This window comes from Myxine glutinosa, unplaced genomic scaffold (genome assembly GCF_964187855.1).
Source record: "Myxine glutinosa unplaced genomic scaffold, kmMyxGlut1.1 SCAFFOLD_1020, whole genome shotgun sequence".
Lineage (NCBI taxonomy): Eukaryota > Metazoa > Chordata > Myxini > Myxiniformes > Myxinidae > Myxine > Myxine glutinosa.
In genome coordinates this window covers 96,521-122,856 of record NW_027617115.1, presented here as the reverse complement: position 1 = coordinate 122,856, position 26,336 = coordinate 96,521, and the positions used below count along the sequence as shown (strand labels likewise).

At 44.2% G+C, this 26,336-nt stretch overlaps 1 protein-coding gene across 1 annotated transcript; it reads right to left on the bottom strand.

The window, feature by feature from the left end:
• Positions 1 to 6,131: 6,131 nt before the first annotated feature.
• On the bottom strand, positions 6,132 to 23,016 carry DNAAF4 (dynein axonemal assembly factor 4; the record flags this gene model as incomplete). Its single annotated transcript, XM_078769053.1, has 4 exons — positions 22,875 to 23,016; positions 8,755 to 8,905; positions 8,500 to 8,633; positions 6,132 to 6,369 (listed from the first exon to the last, which is right to left on the bottom strand). Coding segments are annotated over exons 1-4 (646 nt in total), but the record flags the coding sequence as incomplete, so codon positions are not given.
• Positions 23,017 to 26,336: the final 3,320 nt, after the last annotated feature.

Sequence of the window (26,336 nt, the reverse complement as noted above, 5' to 3'; positions counted from 1 at the left end):
ACCGAGGTCTTGGAATACTCACTTCCTCATTACTACTGGCCTAATGAGCCGGTCTGGGCCCCATCCTGCTCCAGGCTCGTGACATCCAGTTACAACTGGTTGCTTTTGCTCGCAAGACCCTCTCTGACGCCGAGCAACGATGTGCTTCTATTGAGAGAGAACTGCTTGCAATCATTTTTGGTGTGGAATGATTTCATAGCGACCTGTATAGTCACAATTTCCATGTGATAACATATCACAAAGCTCTGCTAGTTATCATGGAGAATCCAGTTCCGTTCTATGCTGTCCACTCCGAAAAGTAATTTTGTGGCTGTCCCGCTTCTGAAAGAACGAACCAGATATGGCCATCCCACTCCTTGCCACCAGCTCTCATCCCTCTCTATTCCTTATTCTTCAACCAAATTTAACAATATATTCCTCTTCACCTGGTTGCTTCTACTTCACCGTTACTCTCACATGCACATTGAAGTCCCCTGCAATGTACATCATCATCTCCAACTCAAAATTTCCCATTATCCTCTCCAGAGCACCCCTGAACTCCTACTTATCCATCTCAATCCTTCCTGTTATACCAACATAACACACACCATTTGCCTCCCTATCACCAACCCTGCCATAACTATCGGTCCCTCCCATCTTTCCACCCTGACCACCTGCTTGCTGAGGACTCTGTATGCTTCTCAAAATAAACTTTCCAAAGCAAACAAAGTAAATGTTTTTCCAAAAAAAAAAATCAACTCCTGCCACTCAGTTAGACCTTCAGCCCGTCCATGCAAATACACTGATCAATGATCATCTCACTCGTGCGCTCCCCTTGAGCTCCTTCGCTGAACTTTCTTTCTCGACCCTCCTCAACTCCCTTGCTCAATCCTCCTTGACTCCCTCTCTCAATCAGTGACTTTTCGTCTCGACTGTCTCAATCTTGAACATCTCAATCCTGACCACGACCATCATGATCTTGAACTCGTTGACCTCGATGATGAAAAGCATTTCATTCTGAAAAAGGTTGCTGCTCATCGATGTTTATTGGGCGCACTAGAACAGATCCCCATGGAATAGAACATTATCAATGAGGTTGGCAGACAGATACCAGTGGTAAAGCATGAGATCAGTTCTGGTGGCATGGTGACCCCATGGAGAGGTGGGCAATCCGATCCAGCGATCCGCTCTGGCAGCGCGCTGACGGCAGACCCCTGTGGTGAGGTGAATAATCAGCTCCAGTAGTGTGTGGTCGGTGGACCCTTGTGAAGACTAGAGAGGTGACCGGCTCAAATGGCATGTGGACGGTGGCCCCCTGTGTAGAGGTGAATAACCAGTTCCGGCAAAGTGTGCTCAGCAGATCCCTGAGGAGAGGCGATCAGCTCCGATGGCTTGCATATGAAGGACCCTCATGGAGAGACGAACAACCAGCTTTGACAGTATGCAGATCCCCGTGGAGATGCCCTAAAGGCCGAACAAGTTCAGATATATATCTCTATATATATATCTATATCTATATCTATATCTATATATATATATATCTCTCTCTCTCTCTGCTCTCTCTATGCTCTCTCTGCTCTCTCTGCTCTCTCTCTGCTCTCTCTCTCTCACTCACACCAACGCCATCGAGAAAAGGAGGTCATCCATTTAGTTCCTCTTGCAAGTGTACTGAAAGGGTTGGGAACAATGGTGCTGGCAGGGGGAGGACCGATATTGATGGTGGGGGTTGGCGTTCCCAATTGGCGAACCCAAACTTGTGCCTGCCGGGCTATAAGATCCTTTAAAAGCACATAAAAGACAGATTACACAGTTGAGATCATAAAAAAGGGTATGAAGCGATGGCGGTTTTTCAACATACACATTATGGAAGGGAAAACAGCATCTTTCTGCACATAAAACAATGCATATTGCATATTCTATATCATAATTACATTACATCACAATGAGCTAATACATGCAATATGGGAAATAACTACTGATTTACTTTGCAAAATTACCCCTTAGAAGTCATTCCACAAACAATACTATATGATTGGGGGGATGTGGTTGGCATTTGAGGGTCAACCATGGTGCAGATTGCACTACATACAGCTTAGCCCCTACCTGAAGGTAATTATGAGGTAGCTCTATTTTTACTGACAATCCAAAAGAAACATGGTAATTCTTCTTCGATTATTAATCAGTTTTACTTTCAGAAGTTTCAATTTTATTTGAATTTTTCTATACTACTGTTACGTGCTCCTCCCCGACCCCCTGGTCACGGCGTACCTCCGAGCCCCGAGAGGAGTCACGGCAGAAAAATGTGTTATTCTGTTTGTCAAAGATCAATGGAGAAGCCACCCCAATTGTTACTCACAAACAAACACTGTATTAAGATCACACAAGAATAACGGTACAACAATAATAGTAATCAAAAGTACAATCAATATCCTATGATGGTACCATCAGTTTTGTAATATATAACTCACTGCGCTCCAAGTGAGTGAACCAAGAACATTCCCAATGTCTCTTATTCCCAGCTCCAAGCCAAAGTTGATGTGCTCCCGCGATCGCCAGAACGATGTCCCATCGAGACCAGAATCCCGTTCGGATGGCAAGAACAGTCCCGCTGCCAACGTGGGGCACAGGTGCCCTCAAGGCGACTGGGAAATCCAAAGGCGCCCTCCAGGCGACTGAGAGATCACACCCTCGGGTATGGACGAATTAACCTTCAAAAAGCCACGTCACACACACGCCCCAGATCGACGTCTGAATGCGGTGAAAATGGTCGAAAAGAGACGAAACCGTGAGCGAAGCACAAGTCCTGCACGAGTCAAAATGGCCGACGGCCCGGTCTCGTGGCGCACCGGCACGACGATGATTCTCTCCTGAACCGATTGCAAAACCTGACACGCAGGTTAATCTGTCACAGCGATAACCACTCTGTCGCAGGAATCCCTTTCCTGGGAAACCCAAAAGTTCGCTAGTGACTGTTGCTCACCAACGTTCACTCCAGACCGCAAGTAGCTCGGCTCCTTCTTGTCCGACTCACTCGCTCCGCCCTCTTTTTCCTCTTCGTCGTCCTGTTCCGGTTTTATTTAAACATTAACTTTTTTACCTTTTGAAAACAGTTCATGAACAATAAACCTTGTGAAAACAATAATAGTACATGGAATCAGAAATATTTACAGTGGATGAAAACCACCACAACGGAAGTGACGAATCCGTAACACTACCTTCAGCTGAATTTCAGCCGAAACCTCTGGGATATCCATCCAGTATCCTCACTACTATGCCCACACTTGCCTCTAAGGTGTCAAATTGAATCTCAACCCAACTATAGCCTGTCATCCTGGTGTTTCACAGGTAGGGTGATTCATTAATGTGTGCCGTGTCCCTCGGTTGGATGTTAAACTGGGCGTCCCGTCTGCCAGCATTAGTTGGTGGACCTTAAACATCTCATGGTGTCCTTCACAAAGAGGAGGTGAGCTATTGCCGGCACCCTGGACCAAATGCTATTCTAACCTACAGAGGGTACTTCATGAATAGCACAGCTGCACCCTCAGCCAATGATGCTACTCCATAGCCGTGTGCTGCTTACGAAATAAGAAGACCTCTACACCACCAGACCAATTCAGATTCCGATTAAATAAAATGATCACTATTTTTTTTTTAAACAACAGAAATATGCCGGTCACCCCACTAATTTAGTCCACTTAATTCTGCTGCTTGGAGTTCAGAGCATGTGGTTTTCAGAATGAGCAGATTACATTTCATTGCAGGAACAAGATAGGCCCGATTGAGTATTGCATGGCAACTGCTTCAAGAATGTAATATAAGGTGTGTGTGTGCACGTGTGTGTGTGTGTGTGTGCATGTGTGTGTGTGTGTGTGGGGGGGGGGGGGAGGACCAGGGGAGGGGAGGGGGTGTTGTAGGCAATTCAAAGGTAATGTCGAGAAAGATGCCCCATTCAATAGTTACAAAGGGAAATGGGGCAATAGCAATGTACTGTAAATACATAAAGGAAGGACGCCTGCAGGCATTTCCAATCGTAAATTTTGCAAAATAGGAAGCTGGATGTTTGGTAATGGTGAGATAATGGATAATAGTGTAAACAGGTGGAGGACGAGTTTGGAAGAAAGAAGTGTGTAAAAAAATAAAAACAAAACAAAACATGAATGGAAGATGGGTGATAAGGAAATAAAACATCCACTGTGCTTCCAAAAAAATCCATAAATGTTTGCAAGGCAGCTGTTGAAAGATGTGTTCGATTCTTAGAAGAATACTTTTGCAAAAAAAGATTGCAATTTGAATAGCAGGACTATCATTTTATGGCTCAAAAACATTAGGACTCAAGTTATCGTAGACAGTCTTGCAACAGAGCATGTGGAGGAAAACTCTCCATTAGTCCTCCAACTGGTGCATGTAAACCCGGAGACATTGCTCAAGCTGTCATTGTTATCAAACATGACCGTGCCAAGACCCATCCATGCTACTTCCACTGCGTCTGTGCTGTTTGTAACTGTGCGTCTGTGCATAACCGTGCTGTTTGTAACTGTAATAGTCCTGGTACATCTGCTGTGAGTGGCTTGGAAGTGCAGTCTTTAATGCTTTGTTCGGTTGTCCTCGGTGGTACTAATGTGCATTTGCTTCCCATGGCTACTCAGAAATCTAACACAGAAAGGTATATTTCCCCTTTAGAAACACCACGATGGCGTCATCAGTGCATGTTCATATAGCATCACATTTCAACAATCAAGGGCTGTGTTGCAAACGCCATATTTATCAAAAGGAGAGCAAAAAACAGGTTTCCAAACAAATTGCTGAAAGTGATATTCTACAGAGCAACCTTAGTTACAGGGAAGGAACGTTTTACGAAAGTCATATATATATATATATATTTGCGCACGGAACATTTCACGCACGTCACCGAATGACGCACTTATTACTTATTACCGTGCTGCACTCAAACTGGCTGCTGACATGTTCAGAATCGCTTTGGGATGTCTTGTCTTTTTCTTCCATGGCATTCCTGATATTGATTTTACCCTGTTTGGTAAATGCGACTAAAACTGCATTGGTTGTTGGAATAGTAGTGCGGAGACTGCACATGCATCCCAGCAGAGGTTGTGGGTTCATATGTGGATGAAAATAGAGGTATTAATTATTTATTTAATCTTATAGAAACTCATGTGGTCTCAGAATTGCCCTGTTGCGTTTGGATTGATTAATTAAAAACAAGATATCTAAAAAGGTTGTGGACGAATTTGGACGAAATTTGGTGAAGAGGTTGGGTATGCGACAAGGACAATATCATTAGAATTTGGTGAAGATCTGAATCCCCATTGAGAGATGGGGCAAAATACTACATATCGCATGAAACTTCAAAAAGTTGTGGACGAGTTATGACAAAACCTGAATTCTAGACTACTTCTTAAGAGTTAAGTGTGGATAACAGTCAATAAATTCGAGATGAATTTTACACTTCATTTAAATGCAGAGACAAATAGGGTCGTTCCGTTTGTAGCACATTGCGTTTTTCCAGTACAGCAATTGTGGGTGATGGTCAACACATCTCCCAATCCATGCAAGTACATAATTTGAAATCTTGTCAGAGTACAAGGGTAACTGAACAAACTGGGGAATTTAATTGAGGTATCTGAAATATGATGAAATGTAGTGAACTATAGTGGTGGGAAAGTCTGGTGCCAGCCACCACGGCAAGATCAGCACCACGTGTGTACACGAGTCTTGTTGCAGTTATAAAGTGCATACTACTTGCAGACTATGAGAAGTGATGAGGCACAATTGTGAATCTGCAACCTCATCGGAGCGTCAGGAGTCGGTCGTGAATGACTCCAGTCTGCCTCAATTATGCTGAGAAAAGTCATCAGAAATATACCCTGGAATCCCTCACATTGACAAGTCATGTGAAAGCAGATGAAGCAGCCAGCTTGACGTTTCCTCCACAATATACAGCCCCCTGTGACCACTGCAGTTGTGGTCAGATATGATTTGAGCACGAATAAAAACTAGAATGGCAGCTCAGAGGTGAGAATATACTGTTATTAAACAATCTTCCTGCCATCAGAAAGAAAAAAAAAAAAAAAAAAATAACATGGCACGGAAAACCTGAACATTTAGGATGTTGCCGAACTAATATCTAGCCATACCTCTACATGCAGGGATTGTCTTCTGGGACTTCAATGCCTTATTTGCCTCATTTGCAGTCACAGCACTCTGTCCATGTAGACCGACCGCAGGCAAATGTGTGTCCCCGACGTGATCTTCTTTCTTTCCCTCTGCTTCCCCTTGGCGTTGGGCTTCCTTCCAGCGCTCAATGTCTTCTGTGACTTTCCTCCTCTCATTGTTCTTCAAGTCCTCGATCCTTTGCCTTCCATTCGCTTCGATCTGGGGATGGGAAAACCCTCCATGGCCTCACACAGCTCATGCATTCCTGTCTCAATTTTCTTGCCTCGCGACTAAACAGACCAAGCACGTACAATCTCAACGTCCTGAAAATGATGCAAAGGACGTAAAGGGCTTTAGATATCATTTTTTCCACTATCACCTGCCCGATTGACAACGTTTGTGCTACTGCAGTCGAAAATGCTCATGTGTAATGCTGCTTATTGCTGTAAAGAGTGTCCTGCACTCAAGCATTGGTGCAATTTGATGCAAAAGACTTCAAGAGTTAATTTTGTTCCTTTCACTCAGTTCAAAAGTTCCTTCAAGCTCCAGATGAAGCTTGCATATCTGTGTGTATTCTGTTTTGTCTTTGGTCTTGCATCTTGCTGTTTCACAGTTGAACGTAATCAACTCCATAAGGATTCACCTGGTATTCACATAAGATTATTCTGAAAATTGTGCCAGTGTATGCTATTCTTTCGCTGCAATCTATGTGATGAAGTGTCATTTTTTAATGCGAAGAATCACTCAGAATTTGCAAAACAATTTACAGATATTGCATTGGCCTGTTTCTAATGCATGCTTACTTTATAAATACTAGGGCATGCCCGTACTATATATATATCTAAAATTATATCCCCCCCCCTCTATTTACATGAAATGGTTTGGTCCAAAGCGAACGGCTTGCGAGTGGTGACAATCCCCCCCCTCTATTTACATGAAATGGTTTGGTCCAAAGCGAACGGCTTGCGAGTACGGTGTTTTTTATCGGACCCGTGGAATTATAGATAGTAGTTTTAATTAGTTTTAAAACATAGTTTAACGGCAACATAGTTTGCCAACGTGAAATAAATGAATACGCTCTCAAATGTGCCATCCGAGGCAGAGTGTGTTCGCCACGTTCGGCACACGCGATAGCTCGCTGCTCTCTGATTGGTCGAATCGTTTTTTGGACATAGCTCGGTAAGTAATTGTCCGATTAATATGAAACCTTGAAAAGGCACATCCTCGGGTCCCCAGCAATATACCTGGCAAGTTTAAAGTATATCGGACCGGTAGTTGTCGAGAAACAGCGGCCACAGACAAACAAACAAACAAACAAACAAACATACACACAGAGATTACTGGAATTATAGATAGATGTCTGCTACATTCTTAACAGGACAGGAACGGACAGAAAGAAAGATAGAGGGGGAAACATTGGTTATATTTTTTGATCAATGTTCTGGGGGAAAATGTTTTCTTTTTATATTTTTTGGGGGAGACGGCGTGAAGCTGGAAGGTGTGAAAACATTTTGCTACCTAGGAGACATGCTGAATGGTGAAGGCGGATGAGACTCGGCAACGGTTGCTAGAGTGAGATGTGCACGGAAGAAGTTTCGGGAACTGAGTGGCATGCTGATGAGGAGGGGAGTGTCGTTGAAGCTGAAGGGAAAGGTGTATGCTGCATGTGTGAGAAGTGTTATGATTTATGGGAGCGAGACATGGGTAATGAACGTAGAGCAGCAACGAAGGCTGGAAAGGGTGGAAATGCGAATGGTAGGGTGGAAATGCGAATGGTTCGGTGGATGTGCGGAGTATCGTTGAGAGTGAGGAAGACAAATGATGAATTGCGAAAGATGTTGGGAATAGAGCCTGTGATTGATGCTGTGAAGAGGAACAGGTTGAGATGGTTTGGTCATGTGTTGAGGAAGGATGAAAGTGACTCGTTGCGAAGAGTGATGGAAATGAATGTAGAAGGAAGTCGAGGACTGGGAAGACCGAGAAAGACTTGGCTAAAGGTGGTGGAAAAAGAAATGCGGGCAAAGGGGGTTAACAAGGGGAGATGCAGAAAATAGGGCAAAATGGAGAAGATTGTCATGGGGCCCGCAAGGCTAACCCCCGCTCTGGTAAGGAAAATGGCCTTAAAATGCCTGTTGTTGTTGTTGTTGTTTTGTTCTGGGGGAAAGGAAAACTGATAATATCTAGAGAAATGGATCATACAAGTTATATCGTAATTATCACAACCAGGACATTCTAAAATTTGCCAAAAAACACCTATAAAATTCATCAAGAGGCTCAATGTCTTAGAATGGAGGGATAATTCTGCAGAACTCTTTACCAAAGCAATGAGTCTTTATGAAACAGCAATACCTCCATCATAGAGTCCAATGTGTACTTTTGGTTCTCTCTCTTCTGCACTGCCCGAGCTTCGGTTTCATTCTTGACTCGCTCCTGGGATCGCACCAAGGCCTCTCCTCGAAACTTGCACATGATTGCTTTGTCGACTGATGTGAACCAGGTGACAGCACCCAAGTCAGGCATCACCATTTGACAATTGTGACATCAGAGACACAAATATGATGGGTATTTTGGATGCAAATACTGCACACGTTTGGAAGTCCATACCTGATCCAGGGCTCGTCAACTGAGGCCAGAGACCTGACTCATGCTTGTGCAGCGTAAGCAACGCGACGCCATTACCCAACTTGGCGGAGCTTCGTGTATCGTCTACTTTGCCAAAGAGAATTGTCTCGAATAGAAACGGAGGATAGCTCACCTGCACGCAAGTACATTCATAAATTATCATCAGCCTTTGTCCTGAAAATAAACTACGTCAGGATGACTCGAATTGAAGATATTTTAAAATAAATAAGCATTCTTCTCCAGTTGTTCTTTTGTATACAGCACAAGGCTGGTAGTAGCATTATTTGCTGAGGACATGGCTGGGCTGGTGATGCAACACCCTCTTGTCGGTTATGGCAGGAATTTTGTAATTTGTTCAGGGTGCGAGGGATAGCTCGCCTACTCTTCGTGAAGGACACAGTGGGATCTTTAACATCAGACGGGACTCCGAGTTTGACGTCCATCCATTTGAGAGAACACACTTTTTTTTTTCTTCTTTTTTTTAATACTGAATCGAGGCTCGTGAAAGAGCTGACAACCGTGAGGAAAAGACAGTACAGGGGGACCGCGAGGGAAAGACAGCACAGGGGGACCGCAAGGGAAAGACAGCACAGGGGGACCACGAGGGAAAGACAGCACAGGGGGACCACGAGGGAAAGACAGCACAGGGGGACCACGAGGGAAAGACAGCACAGAGGGACCACGAGGGAAAGACAGCACAGAGGGACCGCGAGGGAAAGACAGTACAGAGGGACCGCGAGGGAAAGACAGCACAGAGGGACCGCGAGGGAAAGACAGTACAGGGGGACCACGAGGGAAAGACAGCACAGTGGGACCGCGAGGGAAAGACAGCACAGAGGGACCGCGAGGGAAAGACAGCACAGAGGGACCGCGAGGGAAAGACAGCACAGAGGGACCGCGAGGGAAAGACAGCACAGAGGGACCGCGAGGGAAAGACAGTACAGGGGGACCGCGAGGGAAAGACAGCACAGGGGGACCATACAGACAGCACAGGTTTCATGATCATTGATACCTTTCCCTGTCTAGGAGACACCAGGTTGACAGTTTGCAGCTAGCCTGAGATTTGAACCCAGGCTCGATGGCTCAGAAGCAAGCTCAGAAGCAATCAGCAAGGCCTCAATCAAACGAAGTTCTTTTTTTTCCCATGAATTGGTCATTGCATCAAAATGCTCTTACACCAGACTTCACCCTCCTTCCAAAACTCCTTACCAAAAACGCTTAAAAAAAAAAAAGTGCAACTACTAAATAGCTAGCCATCTAATTTACAGGACAGCGCATACATGAACATGCTGCCACGTTTCATGACACAATAAATTAAATTTGCAAGCAAATGTACAGCTCAGGTCGCTTCAAACCTTAGACCTATTCAACCAGTTCATAAAGGTGCAGGTAGAGTTCGCTTAGGCCAAAACAGAACGTGCTTGGGGCACAGAAGAGATGTCGTCCTGAACAGAACGTTACTAACTGTACTCTATGGACTTGCAAAAAGAGGAGCACACATTATTGTGAAACGTCACGGGACGGAACACCGTGTAAATTCACCACCCATGTCCTAATCATTTGGAACATACATACTGTTATGAGATAGAGGAGTTTAGATGTTATGAGTGCGATTTGGTTTACTGATTATGTACACATCATGTAGACAGATTTTGTTGTACAAAATTTGCTTAATGTGCTTGCTGCATGACATTGCAGTACATCTGTTGTCTCGTCCTTACTGTCCTTTATTTGAGTCTTATGGGAAGTGACTGAAAGGTGATTACAATAATAAATAAATAAAATGCGGAAAATCCCATTAATTGTTTTCAGGCAGCTGCACAAACAGTCTTTCAAGTGTACTTTACGCTAAACGATTTAAAAGGGACTTCCAATGACGTCATATTCATGATCGTGGGGGCGCGGGGGGGGGGGGGGAGTCGGGTGACACTGGTTTAGAAGGTTCTGGAGACCGAGTGCAAAAGAACCAGGATGCACCTCCAGAATGGCTGGCATTAAAAGGGACCGTCCCAAAAACGGGACTGCCAGAGCCGGGTGGTTTTAGTTGTTTTGACAAGACAAGAGCCAGGGATGTCTGAATGCCACAGCCCAAAGCTAGGGTTGTATGCAGGTCATTCTGAAATGACAACCTGTCAAGACTTTCTTCAGTGTGCAGTTTTTCCTGCCATGCTGGGGCTCTGAGATACAGGATTTACGCATTTGTGTGCGAAAACACGAACGGAACAAGAACTTTATGTTTCATCAGGACACACGGTGTGCCTCACCCTGCCAGTTCAGATTACTGGTGATGGTTCAAAACCTCACACAATGCCAGTCTGATCTTGGTGGGAGAGTCAATAATAGGAAGGAGCTCCCAACATAATTAATTCTTTGTTGCATGTTTGTCCATCTGTGTCCCTTGTATTTTATTGTGCATATTTTTCTGCAGGGCTGGCAGGATAGTCGAGATGTGTGCTTGCTCAACTCTGAGCTGTCAAGGCTGGGTTTGAATCTCGGCCCAGCTATAAAACGTCTTCCTGGTGTTTTACATGCACGTTGATTCATCAACGTGTGCAAGTGACGTGAACCTGGGTGTCCCATCTGTTGGCATTAATTGGTGGAGGTTAAAGAGCTCACAGTGTCCTTTGCTAAGAGTAGAGCAGCTGCTGGCGGCACTCGTTGCTACATTCCAAATTCCTTAATCCTGAGTTAAGTATCCATCCAGCATTACAGTGGCAACAAATTAATTTTTTTTAGGATCATTCACTGTAGTGGACAGAAGGATGTCCAATGTGCATGACTGTCAAACCATACAGTTTGCACTACTTTGTTAAAGCTATCTTTTTGAAGTTATGACTTGGATGAATGACAAGAATTGTGATTATAAATACATGTGAAGCAGTAAAATTAATTAGTTTACCTTTATCTCTGCCAAGGAAGGTGGACGGAGGTTATGTTTTCAGCCTTATTACCCTCGCCAGAGGAGAGGGTATTGCATTTGAGTCCGTTTGTCTGTTTGTTACTTGCCGGAATAGATTCCGACAAGTATGTTGGTTGGTTGGTTTGTCTGTCTGTTTGTGCGCAGTACTACGTCTACATCGTTGCACATAGCATCGCCATACTTTACACACATATTTGCCTTGCCCTGGAATAGACTGTGCCCAATTTTCAACTCTCTAGGCCCAAGGGCTCAAGGTCACCCAAAACGTGAAAATCGTGACCGCAGTGTAAAGCCGCGGCGAGGCGGAGTGATACAGCGGAAGGATTTGACGGTTTAAATGAAGCCGCGATGAGGTGGATTTTCATTGGGATCTTCATCCTGATTTCGTTACCTCCACCACCAAAGGTGGATGGAGGTTATGTTTTCACCCCTATCTGTTTGTCCGTTTGTTACTTGCCGGAATAGATTCCGGCAAGTATGTTGGTTGGTTGGTTACTTGCCGGAATAGATTCCGGCAAGTATGTTGGTTGGTTTGTTTGTTACTTGCCGGAATAGATTCGCCGGAATAGATTTTGGGTGGTGAGGGGGCTTGAAGCAAGATTTTAATCTTACAGCCGCCATGTTGGTGCTCGCCGTCACTGCGATGCGAAGCGAAAGATGCCTCAGAGCTGTCACATTCACAATCGCTATGTCGTATGTACTCCCAATACGTGTTTCCTTCATTGTAAAAACTACCAAGTCAACAGTTAAAAGGATTTTGAGCCGATAGGTGTTACGGCCTTGGCAAGATCGATGGAGACAGCGATCTGTTAGCTTATACACCGCCCAAATAGCTATGTGGAATTCTCTCATGTAGAGATTAAACCCAAGTCGTTTGAACTTTGGCAGAGGTCATTATTTACTTTTAATGATGTTTATATACAAATCAAAAAGAAGATAATTGGTTTTGGGTCGTCCTTTCCGCATATCTCGTGGGATTGTGAGTTGGAGAGACGGAGAGTGGGTTGGCATTCTCTCAAGCAGGGATTCAACCCATGTCCTTACGTATTATTATTTTGATCCAAAATGGCCGATTTAAAAAAAGTACATTCCGGCAATTCCTCGGTCTCTGACCGATTTTTCATCTGTTTGTCTGTCTGTTTGTTTGTCCGCACAGAATAAATATGATTTTCTCTGCAACCGTTGGTCCGATTGACAGCAAATTTTCACCATAGGTGCAACTCAACCTGTATAATTTTTTAATGATAATTATGATGTCATATGTCACGTGGTTCGGCCGCCATCTTGGAAAAATCGAAAAAGTTTGCACCTCTACATCTCGGAAAGCACTGAATAGCAAAAATTGAGACATGGCTCATTGTAAAGAACTCTCCATGGTGAATAAAATATGTTAATGATGATGTCATAGGTGCCTCCATTATGACCTCATAATTCGACAAGTACAAAACTTCATCCAATCAAGATGAAATTTCTTGAGCGCCATGTCGGCACAAACTGGCAGAGAAAAAAAAACGATGACGTCATCGGTCACGTGGTTCGGCTGCCATCTTGGAAAAAACGAAAAACTTTGCACCTCTATATCTCCGAAAGTGCTGAATAGAAAAAATTGAGACATGGCCCATTGTAAAGAACTCTCCATGGGGAATAAAATATGTTAATGATGATGTCATAGGTGCCTCCATTATAACGTCATAATTCGACATGTATAAAACTTCATCCGATCAAGATGAAATTTGTTGAGAGTCATGTAGGCATAGATTGGTGGAGAAAAAAAAAAAAAAGATGACGTCATTGATCACGTGGTTCGGCCGACATATTTGTTTTAACACAAAAGCCTTAAAAACCACTGAAAATACATCCTGGTGAGGGTTTGCAATCTCTGATTGATCTTTTTCTTGTTTGTTTGTCTGTGAGTAGGATATCTCAAAATTTTATGGACGGATTCGGACAAAACTTGGTGGACAGGTTGAGTGTGTGACAAGGACCAATTAATTAGATTTTGGTGACGATCCGGATCTGGATCCGGATACCATAATTTTAAAGTGATTCTTCACCATTGAGAGATAGGGCCAAAAACGACATCTAGCAAGATATCTCAAAAAGTTATGGATACAGACGGAACTTTGTGGACATGTTGGATGTGTGACAAGGAGGAATTGACTAGATTTTGGTGAAGATCCAGATCTGGATCCAGCTACTATAATTTTTAAAGTGATTCTTCACCATTGTGAGATGGGGCCAAAACGATATATAGCACAATACTGTATCTCAAAAAGTTGTGGACGGATGATGACAAAACATAGGGAATTAGTTGGGTAGTTGACAAGAACAAGCTGATTAGATTTTGGTTCAGGTACGGTAACATATCCAGCCTATCACTGGGATACAAAAAGGTAAACCATGCAGCCTGGTGGAGGGATGCGCTCTAGCCAGTGCTGTTCTTGTTGTACTGGGATTCTCCCATATCAGATTTGATTTGTAAATCGTAAAGAGTACGTAATTTTGCATGGTGTCATGTCACAACATAAAACTAGAGAGCTCATAGAATACCTTACCCTGGAAAGTTTTCAGAGAAAGGACATGGGAAGGGTCTTTTCAACTATTGCTTTGCATTTCTGGGCATGATCTATATCAGCTTTATTCATGAACTTTGAATAACATTTGCGGTTGTAACCATATGAAGCTGATGGGCCAAACTGAACAGTCCAGAGCTGACGATGCTCCGCTAAGATGCCTTTTTCGTCACCATCAAGGTTTATCTATGTGTTTGCACAATCACGCAATTTCAAAAGGATTATTTTTCCGAGATGTTGTCTGCCCTGGTCTGGTTCACCAAGCTCCCCCAGCTCCCTCAAATACAGCGCCACATTTATCTGTGTGTTTAACAACTGATCTTATCTTCTATCCCATGATCTTTATCTCCATGTGTCAAAGTTGGGGATTTGGAATTGGAAAAAGGATTCACCCCCCAACCCAATCCCTCAAAACTTCATGTCCCCCATTCCTGCATCCCTCATCACCTCACCCTCTCAATGCTTCCCCCTCACCCCACCCATAAATACTTCCTCCTCACCCCACCCTCCAAAACCTTCCCCCACACCCTACTTCCCCCATACACCCACACACTCAAACCTTCCTTCGCACCCTCCACACTTCTTCCGCCACATCCCACACACTCAAACCTTCCCGTGAACCCCACACATTCAAACCCTCACCTGCACCCCACACAATCAAACCCTCCACCACACCCCACATACTCAGTCTCTCACCCACAACCCACACACACAAATTTCCCCCACACCCTAACCTTCTCCCACACCCCACAAGGCACACATTCCAACCCTCACCCACATGCTCAAACCCTCACCTGCATCCCACACACTCAAACCCTCATCCCACACACTCAAACCCTTCCTGCATCCCACACTCAAACCCTCCTGCATCCCACACACTCAAACCCTCCCTGCATCCCACACACTCCAACCCTCACCCACACCCCACACACACAAATACTCACCCTCACCCCACACACACAAACTTTCTCCCACCCCCACACACTCAAACATTCATCCACACCTCACAATTCTGAAACCTTCCCACCCCCCCTACCCCCCCCCCACCATGCCCACTCAAAGCCTCCCCTACCCCCATCCTGCACCATTCCAACACCTCCTCCCCCTATCTCTAACTATGTGGTCATGAAACATCCGAGGTCTCCTCTCGAACCGAACAGATCTCTCAATCCAGGATGCTGTCGATAAACCCGACATCTGATGTTTAAGGGAATCCTTCCTCTCACAAGACCTCCCTGACTCCTTCGTGTCTCTCCCAGTTATTGTCTCTTCCGATTTGATAGGCCTGAACCAGGCGGCGGAGATGCACTTTAAATCAATAACTCATTTTCTGATTACCCTTGGACTGATCTTAGACCTCCCAACACAGGAGTACCTCAGGCGGTGAATTCCCCTCCTCTCCCACCTCGTGTTCATCTGTGTGTTGTACCGTCCCTCCTAAGAGTGACGACTACATCTGTATCTCTCTCAAACAACATGGACAAATTTTAACAACTCATTCCAACTCTCTCTTCCCCATATGTGGCAATTTCAATTGTCACCATGAAACTTGGCTGAGTGTTGGTACCTCTCTCTCACCAGCCATGACACTTCAGCAAAGGATTTCTGTGACTCCATGGGACCGGCTCGATGTGAACTTTTCTAACCTGGATTTCTCCCACTGACAAATCCTCCCTTCTGGACTTGGTCAAATGTCTCCTGTTCTTGCTCTGCTTCCTCTGCAACAAGTGTGTGTCCACTCTCAGGAGAGCCAGAAAACAACATCTGTCCAACCTCAAGATTGAACTTTCAAACTTGTATCCCTTCTCAAAAACCTGGTGGCACCTTGAAAGTCTGTCTCTGGTGTATGCTCTCCTTCCATTCCTCCTCTCTCTTCAAATGGCATAACAGACAACTCCACTTGTGAGAAGGATGAATGCCTCAATTCTGTGTTTTCTTACAAATCTTGTAGCCGGCGAAGCCGGTGTTGTGATATCCTGTCATACCCAACTGTTGGACCCATCATCCTTCCCCGTCGTACCCAACTGCTCCTGGACTCTGTGTCTTTTTCACCTGAGAATGTGGAGAAGGTTATTTCAACCCTCTTCTCTGAGAGCTGTTTCCAAGACAGCTGTTTATCAACATCTCAGATCATCGAAATCCAAAACCATGATCTTCTCTACCCTCATTAACTACCGCCACCCCAGTCCCCTACCCGACGCTATTCCATTTCATCGAAATCCAAAACCATGATCTTCTCTACCCTCATTAACTACCGCCACCCCAGTCCCCTACCCGACGCTATTCCACCCTCCTTCCAAATTTCCAGTTTTTCCTCCTCTCTCCTGAGAGTTTCCTTCTGTATCCATCTTGTCTACCCCGTGCAACCTCTCCTGACCCCCATTCCTCCCCACACCCATTGTTTGTCCTCATCCCTCTGTCTTGGCCTTCAGCTGTGCTGTTGGTGTTTCCCTCCCTCCTTCTCTGATGTTCCTTTTGTGCTGTTGCATCCTGCTCCATGTAGTAGTACTAGCTTTTCCATGATCCTGGACAATGCAAACAAAAAATAAATAAATAAATCACAAACCTGCCAACTCTTCTCGGGGAAACTGACAATTTGGGAACAACAACAACAACAACAACAACAACAACATGCATTTTAAGGCCATTTCCCCTGCTAGAGCGGGGGTTAGCCTTGCGGTCCCCATGACAATCTTCTCCATCTTGCCCTATTTTCTGCATCTCTCCTTGTTAACCCCCTTGCCCGCATTTCTTCTTCCACCATCTTTAGCCAAGTCTTTCTCGGTCTTCCCCGTCCTCTACTTCCTTCTACATTCATTTCCATCACTCTTCTCAACCAGTCAATTTCATCCTTCCTCAACACATGACCAAACCATCTCAACCTGTTCCTCTTCACAGCATCAATCACAGGCTCTATTCCCATCATTTTTCACAATTCATCATTTGTCTTCCTCTCTCTCAACGATACTACGCACATCCATCGAACCATTCGCATTTCCACCCTTTCCAACCTTCGTTGCTGCTCGACGTTCATTACCCATGTCTCGCTCCCATAAATCATAACACTTCTCACACATGCAGCATACACCTTTCCCTTCAGCTTCAACGACACTCCCCTCCTCATCAGCACGCCACTCAGTTCCCGAAACTTCTTCCCTGCACATCTCACTCCAGCAACCGTTGCCGAGTCTGATCCACCTTCTCCATTCAGCATGTCTCCGAGGTAGCAAAATGTTTTCACACCTTCCAGCTTCACGCCGTCTCCAAGATCCAACTCAACATTTCCTCCATGTGCAGCTCCCTCTGTGCACACCTTACATTTGAATGTAGCTGCCACACTGGTTAATGACCTTCTCAGACCACTACATATTTGATGAACCCACTCAGCGCACATTGTACATTGAATGGCATTCACTCCGACACCCTTCCTGCACACAGCACAGGGCCACTTCCCAGTTCTTTCCACCTCACCACATGCTTTACCACTTGCCATCACCTTCGTCTTTCCGATATTCACCTTCAGACCTTTTGTCTCCATACATTCCTTCCACTTGTTCATCTTTTCCTTCAGTCCATCCATACTTTCCGCAATCAACACCAGATCATCTGCATACAACAACTCCCACGGTAAAATCCTCCTTTACGTTCTGAGCCAGCACGTCCATCACAGCTACAAATAGTAGTGGACTTAGTACCGACCCCTGATGCACTCCCACCTTCACCTCAAACTCACCACTGTTCCCGTCCTTCGTCCTTACAGCTGTGCGTGCTCTTTTGTACATTGCCATCACTACTCTGATCAACCATTCGTCCACTCCTAACTTCCTCATTGCCCATGTCAATACTTTGCGTGGAACCCTATCGAATGCTTTCTCCAGATCAACAAACCCAAGAAACAACTTCTTCCTCTTCTCCATGTACTTCTCCTGCAACTGCCTCACAATAAAAAGCGCGTCTGTTGTTCCTCTTCCTGGCATAAATCCAAACTGCATTTCGGCGATCTTCACTTTCTTCCTTATCCTCCTCTCCAACACCCTTTCCAATACCTTCATTCCATGCTCCAATAACTTTATCGCTCGGTAGGAGCCACACTCTAGAGGGTCACCTTTCCCCTTGTGTAGAGGGATGAGGGTACTCAGTTCCCAATCCACTGGAGTGCGGCCTTCTTTCACCGCCAGATTACAGATCTCTGTCATTCTCTTCACACCCCAACTTCCTGCTGCCTTCAACATATCTCCCACAACTCCCGTCGGCCCTCCCGCTTTTCTACTCTTCATTGCTTTTATCGCTTCCTCAACTTCCTTCTCAGTTATCTTCTCTGCTGGTCCTAAAACTGGGTTACTCTCTATGTTGCCATCCCATTCATTCTCTGTATTCAACAGCATTTCCATATATCTTTTCCATCTTCCTTTAATTCCAACTGGGTCCACAACGATTTGTCCCACTTAATCCTTCAAGCAACTCACCCCCATCACATCACACCTCTCTTTCGCTATCTGCTTTGCAATCCTGAATACTGCTCTCTGACCCTCTTCCGAATCCAAGTGTTCTCCGATCATTTTCCTGCATGCCTCCTGTGCCTTTGCTACCTCTTTCTTTGCAGCCTTCTTGGCTGCCTTATAACTTTCATGCTCTGCTGTTTCTGCTCCCGTACCCTTCGCCTTCTGCCACTCCTTGAACTTCTTCCTCTTCTCGTCAATCCTCTTTCCAACTTCATCATCCCACCACCATGTTTCCGAGTGCCTCGGTGGTCCTTTTGTCCATCCACAATCCACATACCTCACCAACGGCTCCCAACAGACTAGCTTTCATTGACATCCAACCACTTTCAAGCTCAACCACATCATCCTCTACCCTACTCAGCCTCTCTTTTAATGCCTCCCTTACTGTCACCTCTTTCAACCTCCACACCATCATTCTCGGTTGGTACTTCACCCGCCGAGCTCTCCTCGCACCTTTTACCCTTATGTCGCAGACAACCAAGTGGTGCTGTGAAACAGCTTCCTCCCCCGGATCACCTCTGTGTCCCGGAGGTGCCCCCTATCTCGCCTACGCACCATCAGGTAGTCAACGTTTGTCGTCGACCCACCTGACGTGTATGTAACAAGCTTATTATCCTCTTTCTGGAACTGAGTATTACAAATCAACAAATCAGCTCCATCAGCAAACTCCAAAATCCTTTCACCTTCTCCATTTCTCACACCATATCCGTAACCCCCACGAACTCCCTCAAAACCATCCATACTCCTTCCGACATGTCCATTTAGGTCTCCTCCTACCACAACAACTTCCTCATCTTTCACGTTTTCCATCAGCTTCTCTATCGCACACCAGAACTTGTCCTTCTCTTCATCGCTTCGACCAACCTGCGGAGCATATCCCGAGATGACGTTCACGAAGAGCTTTCCAATCATCATTTTCACCATCATCAACCTATCACTCACTCTAGTCACACTCACCACACTGTCTACAAACTCCTCAGAAAACAGGACAACAACACCATTCACGCCCTCCGGGCACCCTTGCCACACAAACTTGTATTTCTGTCCCTGCCTACCCTTCACCATTCACACCACTTCCCTTCCATCTCGTCTCTTGCACACAACATATGTCCACTCTTCTTCTGACCAATACTTCCACCAATTCTCCTGATCTCCCTGTCATTGTCCCTACATTCCATGTCCCAAACCTCAGAAACCGATCTCCACTTTGGGCTGTACCCTGCCCATATGTAGTTGTAATTGTCATGGTTCTCTTTTTGAGGCAATGTTTTTTTTATGGTCGGATGTCCTTCCTGACGCCATAACAATAATATTTTGGAACAATAATTGAGAAAAAGATGCACTAAACAGACAGATATTTTTGACAAAGTTAGCACATGCGTTGCATCACCAGGTGCTGCCCTTTTGAATGGCATTCGATGTTTGCCCGCCCTGGGAGCGTGAGCGGAAAATTGGATTGGTCGAGATGGTGTACAGTTTTGCAAAAGTACTGCTAAATTTAAGGTTTTGGGAAGTATAATTTTTCAGTAAGAGTGGCAGGTGTGTTTGTGGCAAAATGGCTGTATAATTTTTTTTTTGTGTGGAGGTTCGAAGAGAGCCCATATTATGCAAGGCAATTGTTTGCATAATCGAATTTGGAAAACTTGTTTATTTTCATCATGTATTTTATATTTGTATGAGTTTTTCCAAATTCACACCTTGAATTTGGCCCTGTGTGATGTAGTCTTCCTGCCAATTAATGAGGTGTGAAATTTGTGTCTGATTGCCTAAAAGATTCCAAATCAACAGTGAGGCATCTAAAACTAGAACGGCAATCGGTAGAGCTCATAGCTCCGCCTGGTGAACAGTTTACGCTTTGTATCACACTAATAGGCCGGATCTGGATTCGAACCTGAACCAAAATCTAATAGAATTGTTCTTGTCACCTATCCAAACCGAGATATCTTGTTTACAAACGGACAGACAAGCAAACAGACAGGGGTGAAAACATAACCTCCATCCACCTTTGGTGGCGGAGGTAATTAACATTTCAATTTGGATCGCTATTTGATAGTTTCAGATATTTGTTTAATTCTTGTTTACATTGTTTGGGTGGTTTATTAGGAATCGTCTTTTATCTCCACCTCCCTTTTTGATCAAGGACATACTGCGGCAAAAATGCTACACTCCCCAATGAATATAGTCATTTCTTTCTGTACATTATAATATAGTGCGGCTGGGTTTTTGTCCTCACGACAACTGTACAGTTTATTGACAATCAAAGGATGAACATTTTAAAGCGGTGAAGCTGCTTCAATATTTGGCGATGTCCTTCCTTCCATTCATCCATTGGTCCATCAAAAATGAAGAACCTTTTAACCCACCATATTTAATTATATGGGGTTCTAAAATGTACTTCTAGAGAGTTCTAAAGGGCAATTCTGATGCGTTCTAAAGTGTAATTATAATAGGTTTAAAAGGGTAATTCTAAAGGTCAATTCTAAAGGATTCTAAAGGGTAATTCTAGAGGGCTCTAAGGAGTAATTCTAGACGGTTCCAAATGGTAATTCTAATGGGGGTTAAAGGGTAATTCTAGAGGGTTCTAAAGGGTAATTCTAAAAGGGTTCTAAATGGTAGTTCTAATGGGTTTTAAAGGGTAATTCTAGAGGGTTCTAAATGGTAATTCTAATGGGTTTAAAGGGTAATTCAAAAGGGTTCTAAAGGGTAATTCTAAAGGGTTCTAAAGGGTAATTCTAAAAGGTTCTAAATGGTAATTCTAAAGGGTTCTAAATGGTAATTCTAATGGGTTGAAAGGGTAATTCTAAAGGGTTCTAAAGGGTAATTCTAATGGGTTCTAAAGGGTAATTCTAAAGGGTTCTAAAGGGTAATTTTAAAGGGTTCTAAAGGGTTCTAAATGGTAGTTCTAATGGGTTTTAAAGGGTACTTCTAGAGGGTTCTAAATGGTAATTCTAATGGGTTTAAAGAGCAATTCTAAAGGGTTCTAAAGGGTAATTATAAAGGGTTCTAAAGGGTAATTCTAAAAGGTTCTAAATGGTAATTCTAAAGGGTTCTAAATGATCATTCTAATGGGTTGAAAGGGTAATTCTAAAGGGTTCTAAAGAGTAATTCTAAAGGGTAATTCTAAAGGGTTCTAAAGGGTAATTCTAAAGGGTTCTAAAGGGTTCTAAATGGTAATTCTAATGGGTTGAAAGGGTAATTCTAAAAGGTTCTAAATGGTAATTCTAAAGGGTTCTAAATGGTAATTCTAAAGGGTAATTCTAAAAGGTTCTAAAGGGTAATTCTAAAGGGTTCTAAATGGTAATTCGAATGGGCTTTAAAGCGTAATTCTAAAGGGTTTTAAAGGGTAATTCTAAAGGGTTTTAAAGAGTAATTTTAAAGGGTTATAAAGGGTAATTCTAGAGGGTTCTAAATGGTAATTCTATTGGGTTTTAAAGGGTAATTTTAGAGGGTTCTAAATGGTAATTCTAATGGGTTTTAAAGGGTAATTCTAATGGGTTTTAAAGGGTAATTCTGGAGGGTTCTAAATGGTAATTCTTATGGGTTTTAAAGGGTAATTCTAAAGGGTTCTAAATGGTAATTCTAATGGGTTTCGTTCGTTTTTAGGCTTTGCCTATTTCATATTTATTATGCCAAACCGAACGCGCTGCCTTCGGACACGGGTGTGATTTTGAATAGCACATTATTAAATGTGAGTTATCCAATCACTGTTCATCTTTTAAGAGTGCTTTAAATTCGCGTTTCCCAATTAGTCTGTTACCGGATTTTGTCGCAGGTTGTGACCACAGTTCGGTCATTCTTTTTCCGGAAGGAAATTCATGAATGAATGAAGAGATTTAATGAGGAGGAATGAATCAGAATGTAAAACCCAATTAACGGTATCTATGTTGTTACTATAGAAACCAACACGTAGGCCTACCACACGAAAACATTTTTTGAAGATGTACAACATTCACGCACCTTCCCCTTATTATATAGATCGACGGAACTTCAAAAAATGGGTTGTATCGTATAAATAGTGAGTGACAGACGAGCAATGCGATTGAATGGCGCAATAACGGGTGGCACATCGTGACTAATGTAATAGCAATACCTGCACGCTTCACGAACCTTCAGGTAATCTTCCATTGATAAAATGTCCACGGAGCGCGAAGGTATGCCTTTCAAAGGTAGCGTGATACATACTTTGGTATTTGTTTGCTCCCAAAAGAAGTCAGTCACAATCACTGGCATCTCCGTTCTTTCTCCTTTCAGACAGGAGGTGTATGTGTAATGTCTGTTTGGAGCGCTGTTGGCAGTATATATCGCGTGGTTACTGAAATTAAAATCAAAATCAATCGAACTGAAGCCGAATGTCATGATACTCGTAAATTGTATCTATAACAATTAATTCCCATGGTTTTTATATTTTAACAACGAATAACACGGAAATCTCCGAGGCGAAGATCTGCGAAGCCGTTGTCATGACGACTAGTTGGTGTCTTTGCTCCATCGTATTTCTTTCCGTTTTTTAACTTCGGATTTATGTATTTTTTATTTACTTACAGACACATTACGAGCTAAAGACCTGTTAGTTTGACTTCGATTGTGGGGAAGGTGTTGGACACACGTTAAGGAACGGACCGAGAACAATTTGAACTAGAATCCGGGCACTCGGTAGAGCGCATACCTTCGCCGCAGCTACTGTTCTGTACTTGGCATGGGAGTGTATGCGATGTGAAACTTTATGTGAAATGCGATCGATTTTTAAAAATCAGAATTTGAGCAAATCTGTTTCATTCGTCTGTTAATATGCCTCCCCGATTGACAAATCTGCAATTTGAATTTCATTTGAGGTTGAAATGATTGCGGGAGATCGCGTTATAGTGATGACGTCTTGGATGGACATCCTCTTCTTCAGTCGCTCATAACTTTGAGTGAAATACGATCGAGTTAAAAATAGTCAGAATTTGAGCAAATCTGTTTCATTCGTTTGTTAATATGCCTCATCTATTGTCAAATCTGCAATTATAATTTTTTTTTGAGGTTGAAATGATCGCGGGAGATCGCGTTATAGTGATGACGTCCTGGATGGACATCTTCTTCTTCAGTCGCTCATAACTTTGAGTGAAATACGATCGAGTTAAAAATAGTCAGAATTTGAGCAAATCTGTTTCCCAAAATCTAATCAAATGTGTCCCGTATAATAACCAATCATCCCACCAAATTTCATGCAATTCGGTTGAATACTTTTTGAGTTATGCGATTAACATACACACACACAGACATACAAATAAATACACAGCGATCAAAACATAACCTTCCGCTTTTGCGAAGGTAATAAATTAAAAAGAAGTAAAAGTAATCAGCAAAGTTTTACGAAAGGGAGATCATGTTTAACAAATGTATTGGAGTTATACGAGACGGTTACTGACTTGGTGGACGGGGAAAGTGCAGGAGATCTTGTGTATCTAGACTTTCAGAAGGTATTTTTCTATTTTATAAAGTACCACAAAGGAGGGTTGTTAGCTAGGGTGAGGGATTCAGATGGAGTGGATGATGGGAACTGTCATGTATGCAGTGCAAATGTTCACCATTGTATCCCTACACCGGGACCGGGTTGTATCCCTACGCCAGAGCTCGGATGGCGCTGCTGGGAATCGGGCCTTGATCGGCAGAGTGAATAAACGCGTACGATCAATTGTCGTACGCGTTTATTCACTCTGCCGATCAAGGCCCGATTCCCAGCAGCGCCATCCGAGCTCTGGCGTAGGGATACAACCCGGTCCCGGTGTAGGGATACAATGGTGAACATTTGCACTGCATACATGACAGGAACCAAAGTGAATAGGAGACTGGCTGAGTGATAAAGGAAGCAAAGTGTGTGGATGATGGGTACCAAAGTGAATAGGAAACTGGCTGAGTGATAAAGGAAGCAAAGTGTGTGGATGATGGGTACCAAAGTGAATAGGAGACTGGCTGAGTGATAAAGGAAGCAAAGTGTGTGGATGATGGGTACCAAAGTGAATAGGAAACTGGCTGAGTGATAAAGGAAGCAAAGTGTGTGGATGATGGGTACCAAAGTGAATAGGAGACTGGCTGAGTGATAAAGGAAGCAAAGTGTGTGGATGATGGGTACCAAAGTGAATAGGAAACTGGCTGAGTGATAAAGGAAGCAAAGTGTGTGGATGATGGGTACCAAAGTGAATAGGAGACTGGCTGAGTGATAAAGGAAGCAAAGTGTGTGGATGATGGGTACCAAAGTGAATAGGAAACTGGCTGAGTGATAAAGGAAGCAAAGTGTGTGGATGATGGGTACCAAAGTGAATAGGAGACTGGCTGAGTGATAAAGGAAGCAAAGTGTGTGGATGATGGGTACCAAAGTGAATAGGAAACTGGCTGAGTGATAAAGGAAGCAAAGTGTGTGGATGATGGGTACCAAAGTGAATAGGAGACTGGCTGAGTGATAAAGGAAGCAAAGTGTATGGATGATGGGTACCAAAGTGAATAGGAGACTGGCTGAGTGATAAAGGAAGCAAAGTGTGTGGATGATGGGTACCAAAGTGAATAGGAAACTGGCTGAGTGATAAAGGAAGCAAAGTGTATGGATGATGGGTACCAAAGTGAATAGGAAACTGGCTGAGTGATAAAGGAAGCAAAGTGTGTGGATGATGGGTACCAAAGTGAATAGGAAACTGGCTGAGTGATAAAGGAAGCAAAGTGTGTGGATGATGGGTACCAAAGTGAATAGGAGACTGGCTGAGTGATAAAGGAAGCAAAGTGTGTGGATGATGGGTACCAAAGTGAATAGGAAACTGGCTGAGTGATAAAGGAAGCAAAGTGTGTGGATGATGGGTACCAAAGTGAATAGGAGACTGGCTGAGTGATAAAGGAAGCAAAGTGTATGGATGATGGGTACCAAAGTGAATAGGAAACTGGCTGAGTGATAAAGGAAGCAAAGTGTATGGATGATGGGTACCAAAGTGAATAGGAAACTGGCTGAGTGATAAAGGAAGCAAAGTGTGTGGATGATGGGTACCAAAGTGAATAGGAAACTGGCTGAGTGATCAGTAGCGGACTGGGTCATAAAACCGGCCCGGGCATCCTTCACCTAGGGCGGCCCATTATTCATTTATATTAAAGCGCGGCGTTACGCGCGCTGCTTGCGAGCAAGGAGGAAGCGGACAAGCGGTAACTTATAAGCGTCTTTATTTCAGGAGCTCACTGTAACTGTAACACTGGCGCGCTCCGGGCTGCGCGCCCGGTGTATATCATGAGGCCACGCCTACCCCTCGGGCGTGGCCACCGCCCACTTGGTGCGCGGAATGATGTCACCACGCCAGTGGGCTTTTGTGTCCGCCACACGCGCCCCCCCAGAATTCCCGCGCACCTGGAGGGCCAGTTTGCGGGGCAGACGAATGACCCGGCCGAAGCTCCCCCTGGCGATCGGCGGCGTCCGGGGTGCAGGGATGCCAGGTGGGATGCCCCTGGCTGCCCCTGGGATGGGTGCAGGACCGGGGGGCGGCGTGGCGGCGGGGCTGGGCAGTGCCGGGGGTCCCCCCTCGGGCCACTGGCGGTGGATGGTCCACATCG